Source organism: Nelumbo nucifera, chromosome 2, assembly GCF_055504915.1.
Source record: "Nelumbo nucifera cultivar China Antique chromosome 2, China Antique-T2T, whole genome shotgun sequence".
In the NCBI taxonomy this organism is placed as follows: Eukaryota; Viridiplantae; Streptophyta; class Magnoliopsida; order Proteales; family Nelumbonaceae; genus Nelumbo; species Nelumbo nucifera.
In genome coordinates, this window is record NC_142650.1 from 108,451,466 (window position 1) to 108,469,735 (window position 18,270).

The 18,270-nt window shown below is 36.2% G+C and overlaps 1 protein-coding gene across 1 annotated transcript; it reads right to left on the reverse strand.

The window, feature by feature from the left end:
• Window positions 1–6,679: 6,679 nt before the first annotated feature.
• LOC148802756 (uncharacterized) lies at window positions 6,680–8,384 on the reverse strand. The gene has a single exon (XM_088899247.1). It carries the CDS (start codon window positions 8,301–8,303, stop codon window positions 7,368–7,370), a length of 936 nt encoding a protein of 311 aa, XP_088755373.1. The 5' UTR covers window positions 8,304–8,384; the 3' UTR covers window positions 6,680–7,367.
• Window positions 8,385–18,270: the final 9,886 nt, after the last annotated feature.

Genomic DNA, 18,270 nt, shown 5'->3' on the forward strand with positions numbered 1-18,270 from the left:
CTAATTTGCCCTAATCTTTATTGGATCTTAAATTCTGTGGTAATTCTTGCATTAAAATTTTAAATTGAAGAAAGATGCACAATATATAAACGAGCTCAACCATTGGGCAAGTTCACTAATTAAGAAATATATTACTCAGTATAACAATAAAGAATATAATTGTTGAAATAAAGAGAAGAAAACAATCCATATTGTTGGATTCAAGCTTCAATTTTTGACTCACTATTCTGATATATCTTCAGAATACGGACATACAATCCTTTTTACCCCTTAAAACATCATTGACCTCACGTCTATTATCTTCAATGGATGTTAGTTGTGTATGAGATAAACATAACCCACCAAAATTATATCTCCCTCGCACCAATTCAACTCTTCCAGCTGCTTCATATCCTTAATTAAACATGATTATCAGTAGTTGCAATTGGGTTTCATGCATTCTCTAGTAATGATCATCAAAGAGTAGAGATGCATTAATTCGTTGAAAAGTCAATACTTTCAGGATCTCAGATCAAACGGCTTAGGAAAGTGGTGGTAGTTTGTGAAGGGATGTCGCGTCAGTGCCCTTAATATTTCCCGGAGAAACTTCTGACGGCCAGCCAAATAAAAGTTGACATGGAGGTAAGACTCAATTGTGTTAGAGAACTGTTCCACCCGAGGAAGAAGAATTGACTACTCCACTCACACCCATCTACTCCCACGCTCAGACCCAGTAGTTTGAGGCATAATCAGAAGTTAGAAACTTAGAGTTTGACTAGTTATGGCTGATATGCATATGGAATTTCAAATCTTTTAGGCAAAATGAGATTTTATATATAAATTATATCAATTGTATAAGATTGGGTTCAGGTTGGAAAAATTCTCACTTCATTAAAACAAGAAAAAAATGATTCAGAGGATCACTATATAAAGGGGTTGGATCCCATTTCAATTCATCAAGAAGTACGTAGTATTTCGATCCCCATATGAGATAGTTGTAGCATTAGCTTAGTCGAGAGAGTTGTGGAGGCTATTGGCCCACCGGCGGCCATTTCAAGTTGCCTGAAATGGCAAGGCTTTTGCCGTGCCTAGTGTATACTTTGGCTTTTTGCTTGTTAGCCATCAATGTAGCGGCAGACGATGACAAGCCTTATGTTTATGCTTCTCCACCTCCACAACAGGTGTATCGATATCATTATAAGTCACCACCACCGCCCCCGCCTGCATATTACTACAAGTCACCACCACCGCCACCATCCCCATCTCCACCTCCTCCATATTACTACAAGTCCCCACCTCCCCCATCCCCATCCCCACCCCCATCATATCATTACAAATCCCCTCCACCACCTTCTCCATCTCCTCCTCTTCCTCCTCCATACTATTATAAATCACCACCACCACCATCATTATCTCCACCGCCCCCTTAGTACTATAAATCACCACCCCCACCGTCACCATCACCTCCTCTACCCTACTATTATAAGTCCCTAACTCCACCTTCTCCTTCACCTCTCCCTTCATACCATTACAAATCACCTCCACCACCTACACCATCTCCTCCACCATACTATTACAAGTCGCCTCCACCTCCTTCACCATCTCCTCCACCTCCCTACTACTACAAGTCACCACCTCCACCCTCACTGTCACCTCCTCCTCCATACTACTATAAATCACCACCACCACCATATCCTTCACTCCCTCCTCCATACTACTACAAGTCACCACCACCACCATCACCGTCTCCACCTCCTCCCTACCACTACAAGTCCCCACCTCCACCATCACCTTCACCACCCCCTCCATACTACTACAAGTTACCATCACCACCCTCTCCATCTCCTCCTCCTTCCTATTATTACAAATCACCACCCCCACCCTCACCATCACCTCCTCCTCCATACTACTACAAGTCCCCACCTCCACCCTCTCCATCATCTCCCCCTCCGTACTACTACAAGTCACCTCCACCACCTTCATCTTCTCCTCCTCCTCCCTACCACTATAAATCGCCACCACCACCTTCACTCTCACCCCTTCCTCCTTAGCACTACAAGTCCCCACTCCCACCATCACCATCACCACCCCCTCTATATTGCTATAAATCGCCACCACCACCTTCACTCTCACCCCTTCCTCCTTAGCACTACAAGTCCCCACTCCCACCATCACCATCACCACCCCCTCTATATTACTATAAATCACCACCACCTCCACCTCATGCATACTAGTACAAGCCCCCTTCCCTCCATATGCTATTAGAATTATTATACCTAAATTTAATTCATGTAAGTATATTGTTTATATATATGCAATTTTTTCTTTTATTTTTTTCCTTTCTCTTATTTATTTCCTCACTTGTCTTTCTTTCCTACAGTACCTATAAGGATTATAAGAATAATGGATAGTGGACTTTGGAGCATGCGTTGATTTGGTTTACAACAAGTCTTGGATGTGGGAATAAAGATGTTACATGGAGAAGTCATAAATTTCCTTTTTTTTTTTCTTTTTCTTCTCTCTTTGTTTTATGTAGCATACAAGGTACAATCCTTGTCAAGAAGAGGAACAGAGCTAAAATCCCTACAATCAAACCCAACCATTGGGAACATGGTGGTGTCCTAAGCTTTCCATGATTTACCAAATAGGCCATTAACGAGACCTCTTCAATCATTAAATATCATTCATTTTAAATTTCTTCTAGTGTCAAATCTCCGAAATAAAATACTGATCACTTGTTTACTATGCTTTCCTTTTGTTTTCTTTGTACTATTCTGAAATACTACAAGTCAATGTGCCTGAAAAATATACTTTGAATTGAACACAGATTCAAACACAAAAAAGTTAACCAACAAATGCAGAAAACAACAGAACCTAGACATAACTACTAGAAGGAAAGACTCTAAAACTTAGCATTTCACTAACTAAGACACCCGACAACCATAAAGGAAGAGTTTCATTGTCAAAGAAGATATTTGCATCCAATGGTGACTCTTGGAATTCAATGAAACCAATAGATCTTCCTACACATAAGCTTTGATATCTTTGCACAAGAAAAAGATTCTTGGAGACACCCACTTTAATTTCATCACCATTAATTAAGGTTGTTCACAAGCTGCGAGTTATTTATCAGATTCAAAAATAGCCTTGTTCATGGACGACTTACTAACAAAAATCATAGCTTTGCCACAAGAGGAGAGGTTGTAAGACATGGACCACACTTCAACCCCCAACAGATTCCTTATTGGTGCCTTACCAAAAAAGTTGCACCAGAAAACCAAACGTAGTTTTATTTAGTATTTACACTAAAAGCCCACTATCAATATTAATCTCAAAAGCTCCAAGTTCAGGTTACATGGATGCCAAAAGAAACCAAGTTATCTTCTAACTTAGCCTTTGAATGTCTTCTAATATCATCTACAAGGTCTAATGTATTAATATCTTCTTGATCAAAGTAGAATGAATTTCTGTCCTTCCACATTTTCCATATGCATATCACTTTATTAGCAACAATGTCCATGTTTGGTTTTCCAAGATCTTTTAACCGATTATTGATCCATCTATTAATTAAATATCACACCCTGACTTAGTAACAATGCCTGAACCCAATTGGATAAAGTTTACATCAAGTTATTGTAAAGTTTTAACCATTGAATGAATGAAGTAATCCAAAAAATAGTTTATGTTATTAAGAGCGTATAAAAACAAAAAATAAAAGTGGTAATAAAATAAGCAAAGATGATTGATGGGTCTATTTTTTTTTTCAGATATGCAAGTGTTTGAAGAAGAAAAGATGATTGATGGATCTATTTTTGGCTCTAGTTCATTTTGTTAAGATTAAAAAGTATATAAAAGTACAATTATACCCTCTTTTAGTGATCCTAGATGGTTAATAACTTAAAAAGAGTATTGGGCCCAAAAACAAAGGCCTGATAACTTAACTAACAACAATAAAGATAATATGACAAAACACGACGTCCCAATAAAATAAGAACAACTTAATGTCCCAAGTAGGCTCATACGCCAATTATTCCAACCAATGTTTTTGAACTGTCGTTGACCCGGACGGTTGGACCATTCGGCTTGGAAACTGTCCAGACAATCGATTCTGTTTCACCTCTAATCCGTTATTAGGTCAAAACCCGTTAACTTTGTCAGAAAACCGCTGACCCAGGCAGTCAAACCATCGACTCGTTCGACCCGGTCAGCGGTTCGCAATATAAAGTTACAGAGAGAACTTGATGATTCAGATTTGAGATCATACACGAATTCAGATCTGGGATCTAGCACGAAGAAGAAGAAGAAAAAGAAGAAGAAGAAGAAGAAGAAGAAGACACGAACTCAGATCTTCCCAGATCTTAGATCAGATCTAAGAAGAAGAAGAAGACACGAACTCATATCTTTCCAGATCTTAGATTTGAGATCCAAGAAGAAAAAGAAGAAGAAGAAGAAGACATGAACTCAGATCTCAGATATGGGAACTCAGATTTGAGATTTGAGATCCAAGAACTCAGATCTCATATTTGTATTTGTTGTTGCCGGTGAGCATCCAATCATCCTCATCCTCTTCCTTCTTCTTCCCTCCTTCTCTCCTTCCTTCTTCTTCTTTCTTTTTTTCTATCTCAGACAATAGTTCTCTTTCTGCTCTTAGCCGACATCTCTTATGAGGTATGTATATTAGGGCAAATCTCAAATAAACATTTGCCCTAATATGCAAACCGTCTGAACCGTTCGACCTGGACGGCTTAATCGCTGAGCTAGAAATTGGTAGCTAGAATGGTTCGGTTTCCAGGTCGGTTTTTAAAACCTTGATCATAACACTCACCCTTAACTGAGTATAGGTGTCTATCATGCCTAGCTTCCAAAGAAGCCTATGAAACTTCACTAAAGTAAGCCCCTTTGTTAAGTCATCAGCTAACTGCAACTCTGAAGGAATATAAGGAATGCACAATTCACTAGAGACAACTCCATCTTAAATAAAGTGTCTATCAATTTTGATGTGTTTTGTCCAATCGTGTTGCATTGGATTATGGGCAATATTAATAGCAACTTTGTTATCCTATAATAGCTTGAGAGGACCAGAAATTTTCATCCCCAATTTAGTCATTAGAATTTGTGGCTACAACAACTTTGCTACACCATGAGTTATAGCTTCGTACTTGACTTCTGCATTAGATTTGAAAATCACATTTTGCTTCTTTTTTCTCGATGTAGCTAAACTCCCTCCAAAAAATATACAATAACCTGATATATATGGACTTTCTATCTCCTATATAGTCTATCTAGTTTGCATAAAAAAAATGCTTCGACTTTAAGCTTGTCATATTTTCTAAATAATATACCTTTCCTTGGGCACATTTTCAGGCACCTAAGAATCCACTATGCTGCCTTCATGTGAGAGACTTTAGGAGCATGCATAAATTGCTTTACCATGTGGACAACACAAGCAATGTCGGGCCTTGTAAGGGGCAAATATATCAATTTGCCTACTAACCTCTTATATCTCTCCTTGTTTGGAAAATCATAAACTTTTATTTCTTACAAGTTGTGATTTTGTTTTATGGGAGTATCAATTGCTTTAATTCCTAACATACCGGTCTCCTTCAATTGCTTTATTTCTTACAAGTTGCTTTAATTCCTAACATACTCATTGACCATGCCACCTCAGCTCCAAGGAAGTATTTCGAGAGTCCTAAATCCTTGATTTCAAACTCAGATACCGAAAAGTTCTTCAGTTTTTTTAGAATCATTCATATTTAGTACCATATCATCCACATATGGTGGATAGTCCTAAATCCTACATATATGATAGCTATAAATATATAACCCTAGCAAGTGTACTAGTTAGTACCATATCATCTACATATGGTGGACTTATTTGAACTTATTTGAAATAAGCACTTATTTGAACTCATTTGAAAATTTTCAAATTGGCCAGAATAGACCTTATTCAAGAATAAATACTTATTTAAACTTATTTTCCGAATGCAAATAACTAGTGCTTGCTTTATTGATGTTGTTCTCAGCCAAAACAAGTGTTTATTTAATTAAACACTTAAAAAAGTCCTCCCAAACATAGCCCCCTAACCATTTCACTTTTAGAATTAGAATGAAATTCGTCGAAATGGGTCACCCAAGTATGTTAGATACCTATTCTACTGTTAGTCCATGACTCCATACAGCATTACTATTTGAACATTCAGATAAAATAAAAAAAGGTTGACCTGAAGGCACTAGGCAGGCACCACCTACATTATATCAGGCACCACCTTCTATATTTTCCCTTCAAAGTTTTAATTTTGTAATAGGAAATGCCTGCATTTGGAGTTGGGATTTTATACAAATATGCACACTTGCACAGTGCAAATACATACAAATTAATACAAAATACAAGATTTTACACTTTACATATTTGTATTTATACTCCTTCCAAACTGAACTTACAGCACGTAAAGGTTGGGAAGGCTTCAATCATAAATTAAGTGCATGCATGCATGTCTTTCTGATTTCTCTTCGGGCTTGTTTAATGAGGTTCTAAAACTAGTTGATTACTAAACCCTCTTCAGATTTCTCTTTGAGCCCATTTTTGTTTTGGATTTTGAGGGGGGGAAGTTATCAATGGGATTTCAGTCCCATCTTCCATGTGGATAACTTTTCCATCCGGGGAAAGTTGCCAATTGTCCCTTTTAATAATGGCTTTTTTATGGCTAAAAACAGTCATTTTCTTATTTAGATGGGAAATAAAAGAATATGGATAAATATAATTCCCCCGATAAATATTTCATTTTCCCTTCACTGCATAATCTTTTCCGAACAAAAGCAGATATTATGTATAAAATTCTATAAACCCAATTATATGATCAAGTGCAGTAAGAAAAAAGCGAGCTCAGAGTTCTTTTTTTTTTCAAATACAGACTTTATTTCCGGAGTTCCACTTCTTTAACATCTATAGAATGAACACTTCGTTCTATATATTTTGCAAACCATGGAAAACTAAACAAACCAAACGACTTTCAAAGATGAAGCCAAATGGCTTTTAGTTTCATCCGATTATTTATTTTAGTAAACTGCAAATAAAGGACCTGCAAGAAAATACTATATATGCATTCCTTGATCTCAAGTCAAGGCTTTGATCCAAATGAAACCACTAGAATCTTGCTTGAGACATGGCTGCTTCTTCAAATATCTATATTAACGTTATCGGATATATGTATCTTAGAGGTAAGTAGTGGTGGGGATTACTTTATGGTCATACAGAGAGGAGGAGAAGATTGTGGTGGTGACGGGTGAAAGAGTTGATTTATGTAAGGAGCCGGCGGCAACCATGAGTAGAAGCCAACTAATTATAATGAGGCAGACGCAAACAGATGGATTACATTTTGGCTCTTTTAGTAGTGGGGTGGAGGTGGTGAATGATGGTAGTATGGAGGCTGAGATGGTGAGGGTAGTGGGGGAGACTTGTAGTAGTATGGAGGTGTCTTAGATGGTGAGGGTGGTGGTGGGAACTTGTAGTATGGTGGTGGTTTAGATGGTAGAGGTGGTGAGGGTGGTGGGGGAGACTTGTAGTAATATGGAGGTGATTTAGATGGTGAAGATGGCGGGGGGGACTTGTAGTATGGTTGTGTTTTAGATGGTTGAGGCGATGAGGGTGGAGGGGGAGACGTGTAAATGTATGGAGGTGTTTTAGATGGTGGATGTGGTGAGGGTGGTGGGGGAAACATGTAGTACGGTGGTGGACGGGGAGGGCTGTAATTGTTTGGAGGTGATTGAGATGGTGGAGGTGGTGAGGACGGTGGGGGAGACTTGTAGTATGGTGGTGAAGGTGATGAGGGTGGTGGGGGAGACTTGTTGTAGTATGGAGGTGATTTAGATGGTGAGGGTGGTGGGGGAGATTTGTAGTAGTATGGAGGTGTGCGAGGAGGAAGGGATGGGTATGGTGGTGGAGGGGACTTGTAATAGTATGGGGGAGGTGGTGACAGATGAGGAGGTGGAGGGTGTGGAGATGGGGATGGAGGTGGTGGTGGAGAAGACTTGTTGTAGTATGGATGAGAGGGTGGTGGTGGTGGAGGGGATTTGTAGTACTGGTATGGAGGAGGTGGGGATGGAGATGGAGGGGGCGGAGGTGGTGATTTAAAGTAGTATGAATGAGGAGGTGATGTTGGTGGTGGAGGGTTATAGTTGTATGGTGGCGGTGGGTATGGTGACGGAGGTGGCGGTGGTTTGTGAAATAAGGGAGGGAGTCGGATATCAAAAGCCGCAACCCTGTCAGCTGCCAGGCAAAATGCCATGGCATAGAAAAGGCTCTGCCAAAGGCTGAGTGCCATGTCTGGCAACTCAAAATGGTTATCCAGCCAGAAGTCGATCTCCTCTTGTTCAAGATGAGTAGAATGATGAAGAGTAGATCAAAAGACTACTTAATTAATGACGAATACTTTGAAATGAGGCTAGCCCTTTATATAGCCATTCTTTTAACCATTGTAGAAAATTGTACAGGATTCTTTCATTTTCATATAGATATTATCAACCTGGTAAAATCTTATTGCTATATATACATATACATGCATCATCTTAGACTTCTGTATAATGTTCAAAATTCATCCAATGGGTGTGGCCCAACCATGGAGTTTTCAGAACTCAAAGTTTATGCATAAGGCGTTGCCTATTAGCATCTCTACCTTTGGAATCTAAACAACTCACAAGTTCTATTAAAACTTTGTCTATCTACACCGACCCAAAAGACATTTGAAACAATCCTTTCTGAAGAGATTTGAAACATCTGTTGCTCATGTGGTGATGTTCCCGATGTACGAGTATGATATCGTGTGGGGAGAATCTTGGAATTGGGAACACCTTCCCATGAATATAAAGTCTGTTTTTTTATTTTTTTTATTTCTTATGAGGACCAATTTGTTAAGAGGATCTTGGAATTCCAACCAATCACACACACATTAAAGTCTATTTATTTTTTTATTGATTTATGTTTTATAAAATGTAATTTCACATTTAATAAATTGTACTTACCATTATATTCAACAAATTACATATTTACAGATTCAATAAACTTATCTGCAAATTTCTTCTTTAATCTAATCATGCATAAACCCTACATTATCATTAATTTTTTAGGGAAATTAATAAATTTCTTCTTTGATCTTGTACCACTGTTATCATAATAACTTTGAAGTCATAAATTCAAAGAATGCGTGCATCGAATAATGATACTTTGATTCACTAGCCAACTTATGTACCAGCTATATCCGTAAATTCACTGTTCATTAGGCATTTGGGCCAAGTAGAAAGGTTAGGAGACTTTTCAAGTTTCAATTAGGGCCAAATCAAATGTCAACTAAACGACATGGTATCACCAGCGATGAGTAGGTTTGCATGGCCCACCAACATACAATGTAGACCATTAATATATATAGAGAGAAAGAGAAAGAGAGAGAGAGAGAGCATTCATTGTAGACCTATCAATTTTTGGTTAGTATAGAATTTGAATTGCCTATTTTTCTTGGAAATGGGCATAATAGGAATATAGAGGAATTTTGAGAAATGCATTTAGTTTAAGAATTGATTAAACTGTTTTAAATTTTAATGTTTTGATATTCCATATTATCTAAATCCAAAATTATATTGGTGGGGGTCTCATTTGACATTGTTTTATGAAATTTGGACAATTATAAGAATTTTTTGTAAAAAGAATTGGCTCATATGACATCATAATTAATTTAAACATAATTATGATGACTAAGAGGATGTTTGGGAAGTCTTTTTAAGGGGTCTTTCAAGCTTTTCAAAGGTCAGAAGACCTTGTACTTAGCTTTTTCGTTTGGCAACCACAAGATAGAAAGCCAAAAAGATAGCCCCCCTAAAAAGCTCGAGGAAGCTGAAAATTGTACAAAATCCAAAAGCTTCATTTGAGGCTTCTAGTATTTTTTTGAACTTACGAGATCTTTCTTCATTCGAAAAAAAAAAAAAGAAAAACAACCTTTGTTTCACTCTCACATTTCACCACCAAGGAATCTGAACACATAGGCCTTCTAAATGAGCGAACCTCCACACATTTGCATAAGCCAATGTGTAGGTGGTGCCCATAATTGCTAAATACACATTTGAATGCATTAGTGGGTCCCACACATGACATTTCGAAGGTGTATTTCCATCTAAATGCTCAACAATTATTTGTTGTGCTATATGTGTTTCCAAATGGTCTTTGGGTCCTTTTGCTTTTAAGATCAATGAAAAAAATTGCAACTAATCAGTCTTTAGTCTTTCAAGATCTACACATAAATGCTCATCATTCTTTTAAGGTCTTGAGCTTTTGGAAGATCTTCTTAAAAAGACTTGTCAAATACCTCCTAAATTTATATGAAAATAAAGTTTTATTACCCAAAGTTTTTTTTTAGTATTATCATGAATATATATTTCCAAAACATGTCGAACGTGTCACCACATGTTTCTTTTAATAATGAAACAAATTCTTGCCTAAGTAAATCGGATTTTTTGGGCATGCCAAATATATTCCTTCCAGTCCTGATAAGTATAAGCTAAAAAGGGCTCCAAGATGCAAACTAAATGTGCTAACCCAAATATATTTGTATATAATTGCATTGTATGCATTTGTATATGTATTCCTTCCAACTGATTTGCATAATGATATAACTCAAACATTATTTTGCCTCATTCCCTGCCCAATCGTGACAAGTATAAGCTAAAATGGGCTAGAAGATGCTCCACCCAACTAGTTTGGTTACATTAAGCTACAAATGAATTACATTGAATTGGGATCAGGTATTGGTATCGGGTATCGGGTACAGAAAATTCTTCGAATCGATGATCAAAGTACGGGTATCGGATATTGTATTGGATAAGTCGGATACGAATATGCTTTGGAAACGCATAGATACGAATGAAAGATATAGAAACGCTTAGATACACTCGGGAAATGCATGCAAATCACATAAATACATTAATAATACTAAATCAAAAGCTCAATTATCTATGTATATGATATAAACACATGAGAAATGCATATACTATAGGTTATACGAAGAGAAATATTACAATAAATAATACCAGCACCGTAGAACATTCAAATATCATACAAAAATTATTACATTTAATTTCAATTTTTATAATTATAATTTTCAATATTTATTAAGTTTTGAGATTATTTATTAATTTAGTATTTTTATTTAATAAAAATTCTTTTTAAATAATAAATATGATTTTATTTTTAACATATAATGCTTTTATTTTATATAGAATTGTAAAACAAAACAAACAAATCATTTAAGATAAATAAAATAAATTATTTATAATTTTCAGTTTTTATTAATTTTTTTGGGGAAATTAAATCTTAAATGATTCATTTCAGTTTTTATAATTATAATTTTCTGTTTTTCATTAAAGTTGGAAAAATTTATTTATTTAGTATTTTTATGTAATAACTCTATTTTTTCAAATAATAACTATGTTTTCATTTTTAACATATAGGATTGTGTAAAATAAAATATAGAAATCATCCTAGGTAGATGAAATATATTTTTTTTTATAATTTTTAGTTTTTATTAAATGTTTTGGAAAAAATAAATCTTAAATTATTTATTTCAATTTTTGTAATACTATTTTTTTATTTTTTATTAAAAGTAAAAATAATCCAAAAGTAGTCAATATATAGTTTTGTCAAACTAGGCATGAATATGCCTCCATATCAGTGTGTATCGGAATGATATAGTATGATATGACCAAATATGGAGGCACATCATGCTGATATGTATGACTGGTAGGATATGTTTTCAATCATAGCTTATCCCATATATATGAATAAAATATGCCCCATATTAGAAGTATCGTATCGATACCTTAATCCTTGCTTTAATGCATAGCTGAAAATGGTGTAATGTTGATGTCAGAAACACACTTTGAAAAACAAATTTGGACTCCAACAATATTCTACAAATCCAAATTAACTAGTATAATCCCATAGAAACCCTATGATACTCCTGTTATACTATTATACCATGAGATGAGAGGTCTATCATCATTTTCCCTTTGGAAAATTTCGATTTCGCTGGCAGCTGCTGAAATTGAGTCAAAAAGACAACCAACGCGGTTTTACATTGGGAACCATGCATCCTTCTTGATCTGTCCATAGAGTAGGAGACGAGATGGTGGGGTCCCAATATCAAGTTGTTGGATGTAAAATAGACGTAAGGTGACGAGATGGTGGGGCCCTAAAATCAAGATATAGAGCTTTCCATGGCACACCAAAGTCTTTTCTGCATTAGAAAAAAGAGGATGGTTTTAAATGAAAAGAAAAGGATGGGAGGAGTAGTAGCCTTCCATGAGAGTAGCTTTTCATTTCAATCAAGTTGAGTTGCATCTTGCACTTCGGGGTGTCAATAGATCCGTTTTGGATTGAACCTGTTCAAAATAAAATTAATTTAGACGGATTAGAAAGACCATTAAGATATATTGAATTGAATCAGATTAGACTAACTTAATGGTCAAGGTATTTCTTGAATTAGATTGGACCTGGTCCATCTATAATGAATTTATATTGGATTGGGCTGGATTGAGTCAATATCCAGTTTATTGAGAGAAGATAAAAAGAAATATGGGTGTCCAAAGACCATATTAGGTTAGAAGCTAGAACCAATCTAAAATAAAATAAATTTGAACATATTGAATAGGACTAGTCTAAAATGGTCCAAAATATTCATTGAATTTGGATTAGATCTGGTCCATTTGCAATGGGCTGACATTGGACTTGATTGGATTGGACCAAATCCAATCCAATTAACTCCCCTACTTGCACTCATCCACAATTTCTCAGTACGTATTCCCACTTGCTTCTACACACCAATACACCACTGCATCAACACTTTGGAGCCCCAGACTCTCCTACAGTTCTGGTATTAGAGATGTAATGCAGGCTGCCATGCCGAAAGTGTAGGCGGTGCTTGCATGAGCCCTCACGGGCCATGGGCTGGTACGACCTGAGGGCCACAAACCCTTGGCCCAGCCCAGGACGGAGGTTTGTGTCGTCTTGTTGGAGTACTGCTCACAAAAATAAAATTCATCAATCAAATAAATCAAATCAATTCAATTACACAATAGGAGAAATATAGAGATATTATTTTAGGGAGAATGACGGTTCAGTCCAGGGTCAGAATTTTTAGACTCAAAATACATTTGGAGTAGGTATTAGTTCAAAATTGATGTTAATTCATGGGCGAACATTGATGTATAAAAAATTAAGTGAGGTATTTAAATACGTTTTATTTCTCTACATGCAATACAAATACCATTGAGCCCCCAGGCTTTCACAAAATTTTAGCTAGAAACAAATTAATATATTTGCATCAGCTTAATTTCCGGATTTAGATGAGGTAAAAATGTTGAATTACTTATGAATACAATGATCAGATTGTGTGGAGCTAGAAGTGTCGATGGATTGGGTTTCGGTTGGACCCCATCCCAATTAAAATCAATTTGAATGGATTAGAAAGACCTATAATAGATATTGGATTGGACCTAACCCATTTGTAATTGATATATAGTAGAATACTGGATTGGATTGAACTAACATTATCTGGCCCGATAAGAATATGGGTGTCAATGAATCAGGTAATCAGGTTTACATTGGACCCAACTTAAATTAAAATCAATTCACACAGTTCGGGCGATCCAGGCATTACATTGGACCGGTCCAATGTATTTATTGAATTGGATTAAACCCCGATCCATGTGTAATGGATTCATACTAGACCGGGTTGGGTTGGACCAGTTGACAGCCCTACGTGGAGCAGCTTAGCATTTTGTTTGATCCATGCTTAGGAGATTATGATTTGTGGGAAGCAAATAATCTTCAATATTCTTCAATTCAATATGTCATTCAATTCAATAAATATTTTGGACCATTATGTCTGGACTGGTCGAATTCAATATGTCATTGATCCGTCTAATCCATTCAAATTGATTTTGATTTAGATGGGTCCAACTCAAAACCAGTTCATTCACACCCCAATCTCCACTTAAATGATTGTGTTTGAATTAAAAAAAAAAGGTTTTAGGTGATTCAGGTCGTCTATGTATCGTTTAGGGTGTTGTTTTTCAGTTGTATTTCCATCGCCAGCGATTGAAATAAAAATAGATCAAATGACGTTTTCAATTTTATTTCAATCAATAGCATGCTCATTTTTGATGCGGTGTATTTGATAAAGAAATTTCCAGCTACTCTCTTCAACATGATTTTTAGGGGAAGTTCACTGAAACAATGCTATAATTGCAACTAGGCCATAAGGTAAGGCAGAATTTTAATTTTTCATTTAAACAATCTCTTGAAGTTCAAATTTTGGAATCTTGGTAAGCATACAAGAGGGAGAACCAATTCAATCCTAATTCCTTTATTAAGAGTGTCAATTGGGTCGGATTTGGTCCAATCTGATCCTGTCCCACATTGAAAAATTATAAGCTTTGTTTGTATTTTTACTTTTTTGCATTATTTTGTATATATAGTGTGTAAAATTTTACTTTTTTGCATTATTTTGTATATATTTGCATGGCACATATTTACATTTTTACTCTTTTCAAATTCAGCCTTAAGGTCAGTTAGAAAAAATACAAATACAAATATATACAAAATAATATAAATTACAGATTTTACATTCTACATATTTATATTTTTTTTGGTAGAAACTACATATTTATATTTATATTCCTTCCAAATCGAGTCTTACTTTCAAACCGTATAATGTTTAGCTCGGAAATGGGTCCGCACCCGACCCATTGATAGCCCAAACGACATGGCAAATTGCAAAACCAGAGTACTGACTTTTTTGGCCCACAGTCCTGTTGCCGGCCCATACCCAAGTACTTACCTACTGATGGATTGGATGGTCAACTCCAAGCAGATCGACTGCAAGTTGAAGCATTAATGTCATGGAGACAAGGACAAACCTACAAGAACGCTTATTCTCCTTTTCAATCTTAAAGTTTAAACAAATGGAATGATGGGTTAAATCCCTGACGAGCAACCAACAGGCCAAACCTTTCTACCATAACAACTCTCTCTCTCTCTCTTAACAAAACAGTATAATAAGTTATTTCCTATCAACTTGCTATCCAGACTGATGTAACGGCACCGCTTTGGCCTCTGGTTTTTGGATCAATAGTTCGGTCATCTGGTTCATGCATATTAAAAGACCTGCTTCACCATCACAAAGTTCCACCATTACTTCCACCTCCACCCTCTCCATTTCCTCAACTGTCTCAACCACCTTCTTTCTACATCTAAAAGTCACCACTTCCACCATCTCCATCACCTCCTCCACAGTTCTGCTACAATTACAAGCCACCTCCACCCTCAACATCACATCCTCCTCTATACAATTTCCTACCTTTGCCATTGCCGTTCTATCGCTACAAGTCCCTATTGGATTTTAGTCTCATAAGAGATTAAATCCAATGGGTTTGATTGGTCAAGTATATGAAAAATTGCACCTATACACTTTATTGAAAAGTTAGTTTTTCTCTTACAAAACCCAATTTTGAACTTATCCCACATTGGAAAATTATAATCTTTGTTTTCAGTATTTTAATAGGAGTTGATTTACACTCCTTAAAAATAGTAGTGGAGAATATGGGATTTGATACAGCGCAGCGCATGCGTATGCGTGTGTGTGGCACAATGAAGCGCTTTAGAAGCACACTTTGCTCGCCTGTAATGGTAACCAAAGAAATGGTATTAAAACCTTTTACTTAGTCACTTGTAATGGTAACCCAACCTGAACCGAAAAACCATCAGTATTGAGTTTAATGGGTAACAACAAGTTACAACAATATGACTGTTAGCACTAACATTGAGAAATTTCCCATCACAACATAAACAGTGCTGTCCGTTATGATGAGAGGTTGAGTTAACTCTTAATTAAGTTCTGAAATGTGTCAAATAATTCCCATGAGAGTTTGGATTTGTTCTCGGGATTGTTCATGAACTAGAAAAGAAGCACATGGTCATAACAGTGCTAAGTAAAACTTGAAACTTTTGCAGAGACTAGACATTTTTGTGTGTATAGGTGTCTCCGGTCTGTCTTGAGAGTAATTGGTTTAAGGTCTTACCACCAATAACTTTGACAAAGCTATGAGATATCTATACTAACAAAAGGTTTAAGTTGATAAACACCTTTTGTATACACAACTGTGTCATAATAGTTTGGATTGAGAGAATTATGTAATTGATCAATCAATATATGGGATTGTTTGATTTTAATCTCATTGGTAAATTACATGAGAAATTGGTAAATTACATGAGAAATTGTACCTACAATTTCGAACTTGTACCTACAAACTTGATTGGTAAATTACATGAGAAATTGTACCTACAAACTTGATTGAAAAGTAAGTTTTTCTCCTACAAAACCCAATTTCGAACTTGTCCCACATTGAAAAATTATAAGCTTTCTTTTCAGTATTTTAACAGGAGCTGATTTATACTCCTAAGAAATAGTTTTGGAGAGTATTGAGGTTAGATACCGTGCAACACGCGTGTACACGTGTGCGCACGTGCGTGCGGCGCAATGAGGCGCTTTAGAAGCACACTTTGCTCGCTTGTAATGGTAACCAAAGAGATGGGATTAAAACCCTTTACATAGTCACCTGTAATGGTAACAACATTAACCGAAAAACCATCAATATTGGGTTTAATGGGTAATAACAAGTTACAACAATGTGACTGTTAACACTGACATTGAGAAATTTCCCATCACAAGATAAACAGTGCTGTCCGTTATGATGAAAGGTTGGGTTAACTCTTAATTAAGTTTCTGAAATGTGTCAAAAAACGAAACACATAGTGAAACATAGAAGTGGTGCCGCTTCTCATGAGAGTTTGGGTGTTCTTTCGGGATTGTACATGAAACTAGGAAAGAAGTACATGGCCATAATAGTGTTGAGTAAAACTTGAAACTCTTGTAGAGACTAGACATTTTTGTGTGTATAGGTGTCTCCGATTTGTCTTAAGAGTAATTTGTTTAAGGTCTTACCACTAATAACTTTGACAAGGCTCTGAGATATCTATACTAACAAAATATTTAAGTTAATAAACACCTTTTGTATGCATAATTGTGTCATAGTAGTTTGGATTGAGAGATAACTATAAAATTGATCAATCAATGTGGGGGATTGTTGGATTTGAAATCCAATGGGTTTGATTGGTCAATTACATTAGAAATTGCACCTACACACTTGATTGAAAAGTTAGTTTTTCTCTTACAAAACCCAATTTTGAACTTGTCCCACGTTGAAAAATTATAAGCTTTGTTTTCAATATTTTAATAGGAGCTGATTTACACTCCTTAGAAATAGTAGAGGATAGTATGGGGGGTTTAATACCGTGCAACCCGCACGCACGCATGTACGTGCGTGTGTGCAGCGCAATGAGGCGCTTTAGATGAGCATTTTGCTCACCTGTAATGGTAACCAATGAGATGGGATTAAAACCCTTTACTTAGTCACCTGAAATGGTAACCCAACCTGAACTGAAAAACCATCTTGAGAGTAATTGGTTTAAGGTCTTACCACCAATAACTTTGACAAGGCTCTGAGGTATCTATACTAACAAAATGTTTAAGTTGATAAACACATTTTGTATACATAATTATATCATAGTAGTTTCGATTGAGAGAGAACTATTAAATTAATCAATCAATGTGGGGGATCGTTGGATTTTAATTTCAAAAGATATTAAATCCAATGGGTTTGATTGGTCAATTACATGAGAAATTGCACCTATACACTTGATTGAAAAGTTAATTCTTCTCTAACAAAACCCAATTTTGAACTTGTCCCACATTGGAAAATTATAAGATTTGTTTTCAGTATTTTAATAGGAGCTGATTTACACTCCTTAGAAATAGTAGAGGAGAGTATGGTAGTTTGATACCACACAACACGTGTGCGCGCTGTGTGCAACACAATGAGGCGCTTTAAAGGCACATTTTGCTCGCATTTCGCACGCACTCACGTGGCTCATGAATGGCGGCTTTGGTTTTGGTGCGATGCTGAGCATTTATCACCGTTGATGAGATCAACGGTCACGATTCGATCGGGTGTGATCAAGAGACACAATTCAAAACTAATAGTCATTAACTATTAACTACTTTTTAAATAGTCACAATGTTTGAAATTGTGACTATTCAAGGTGCCTTCTCTGAACCAGCACCTACCTTTTCCTAATACCTCTTCATAAACTATTTTAGGAGCATAAATCAGACTTCAAAACACACA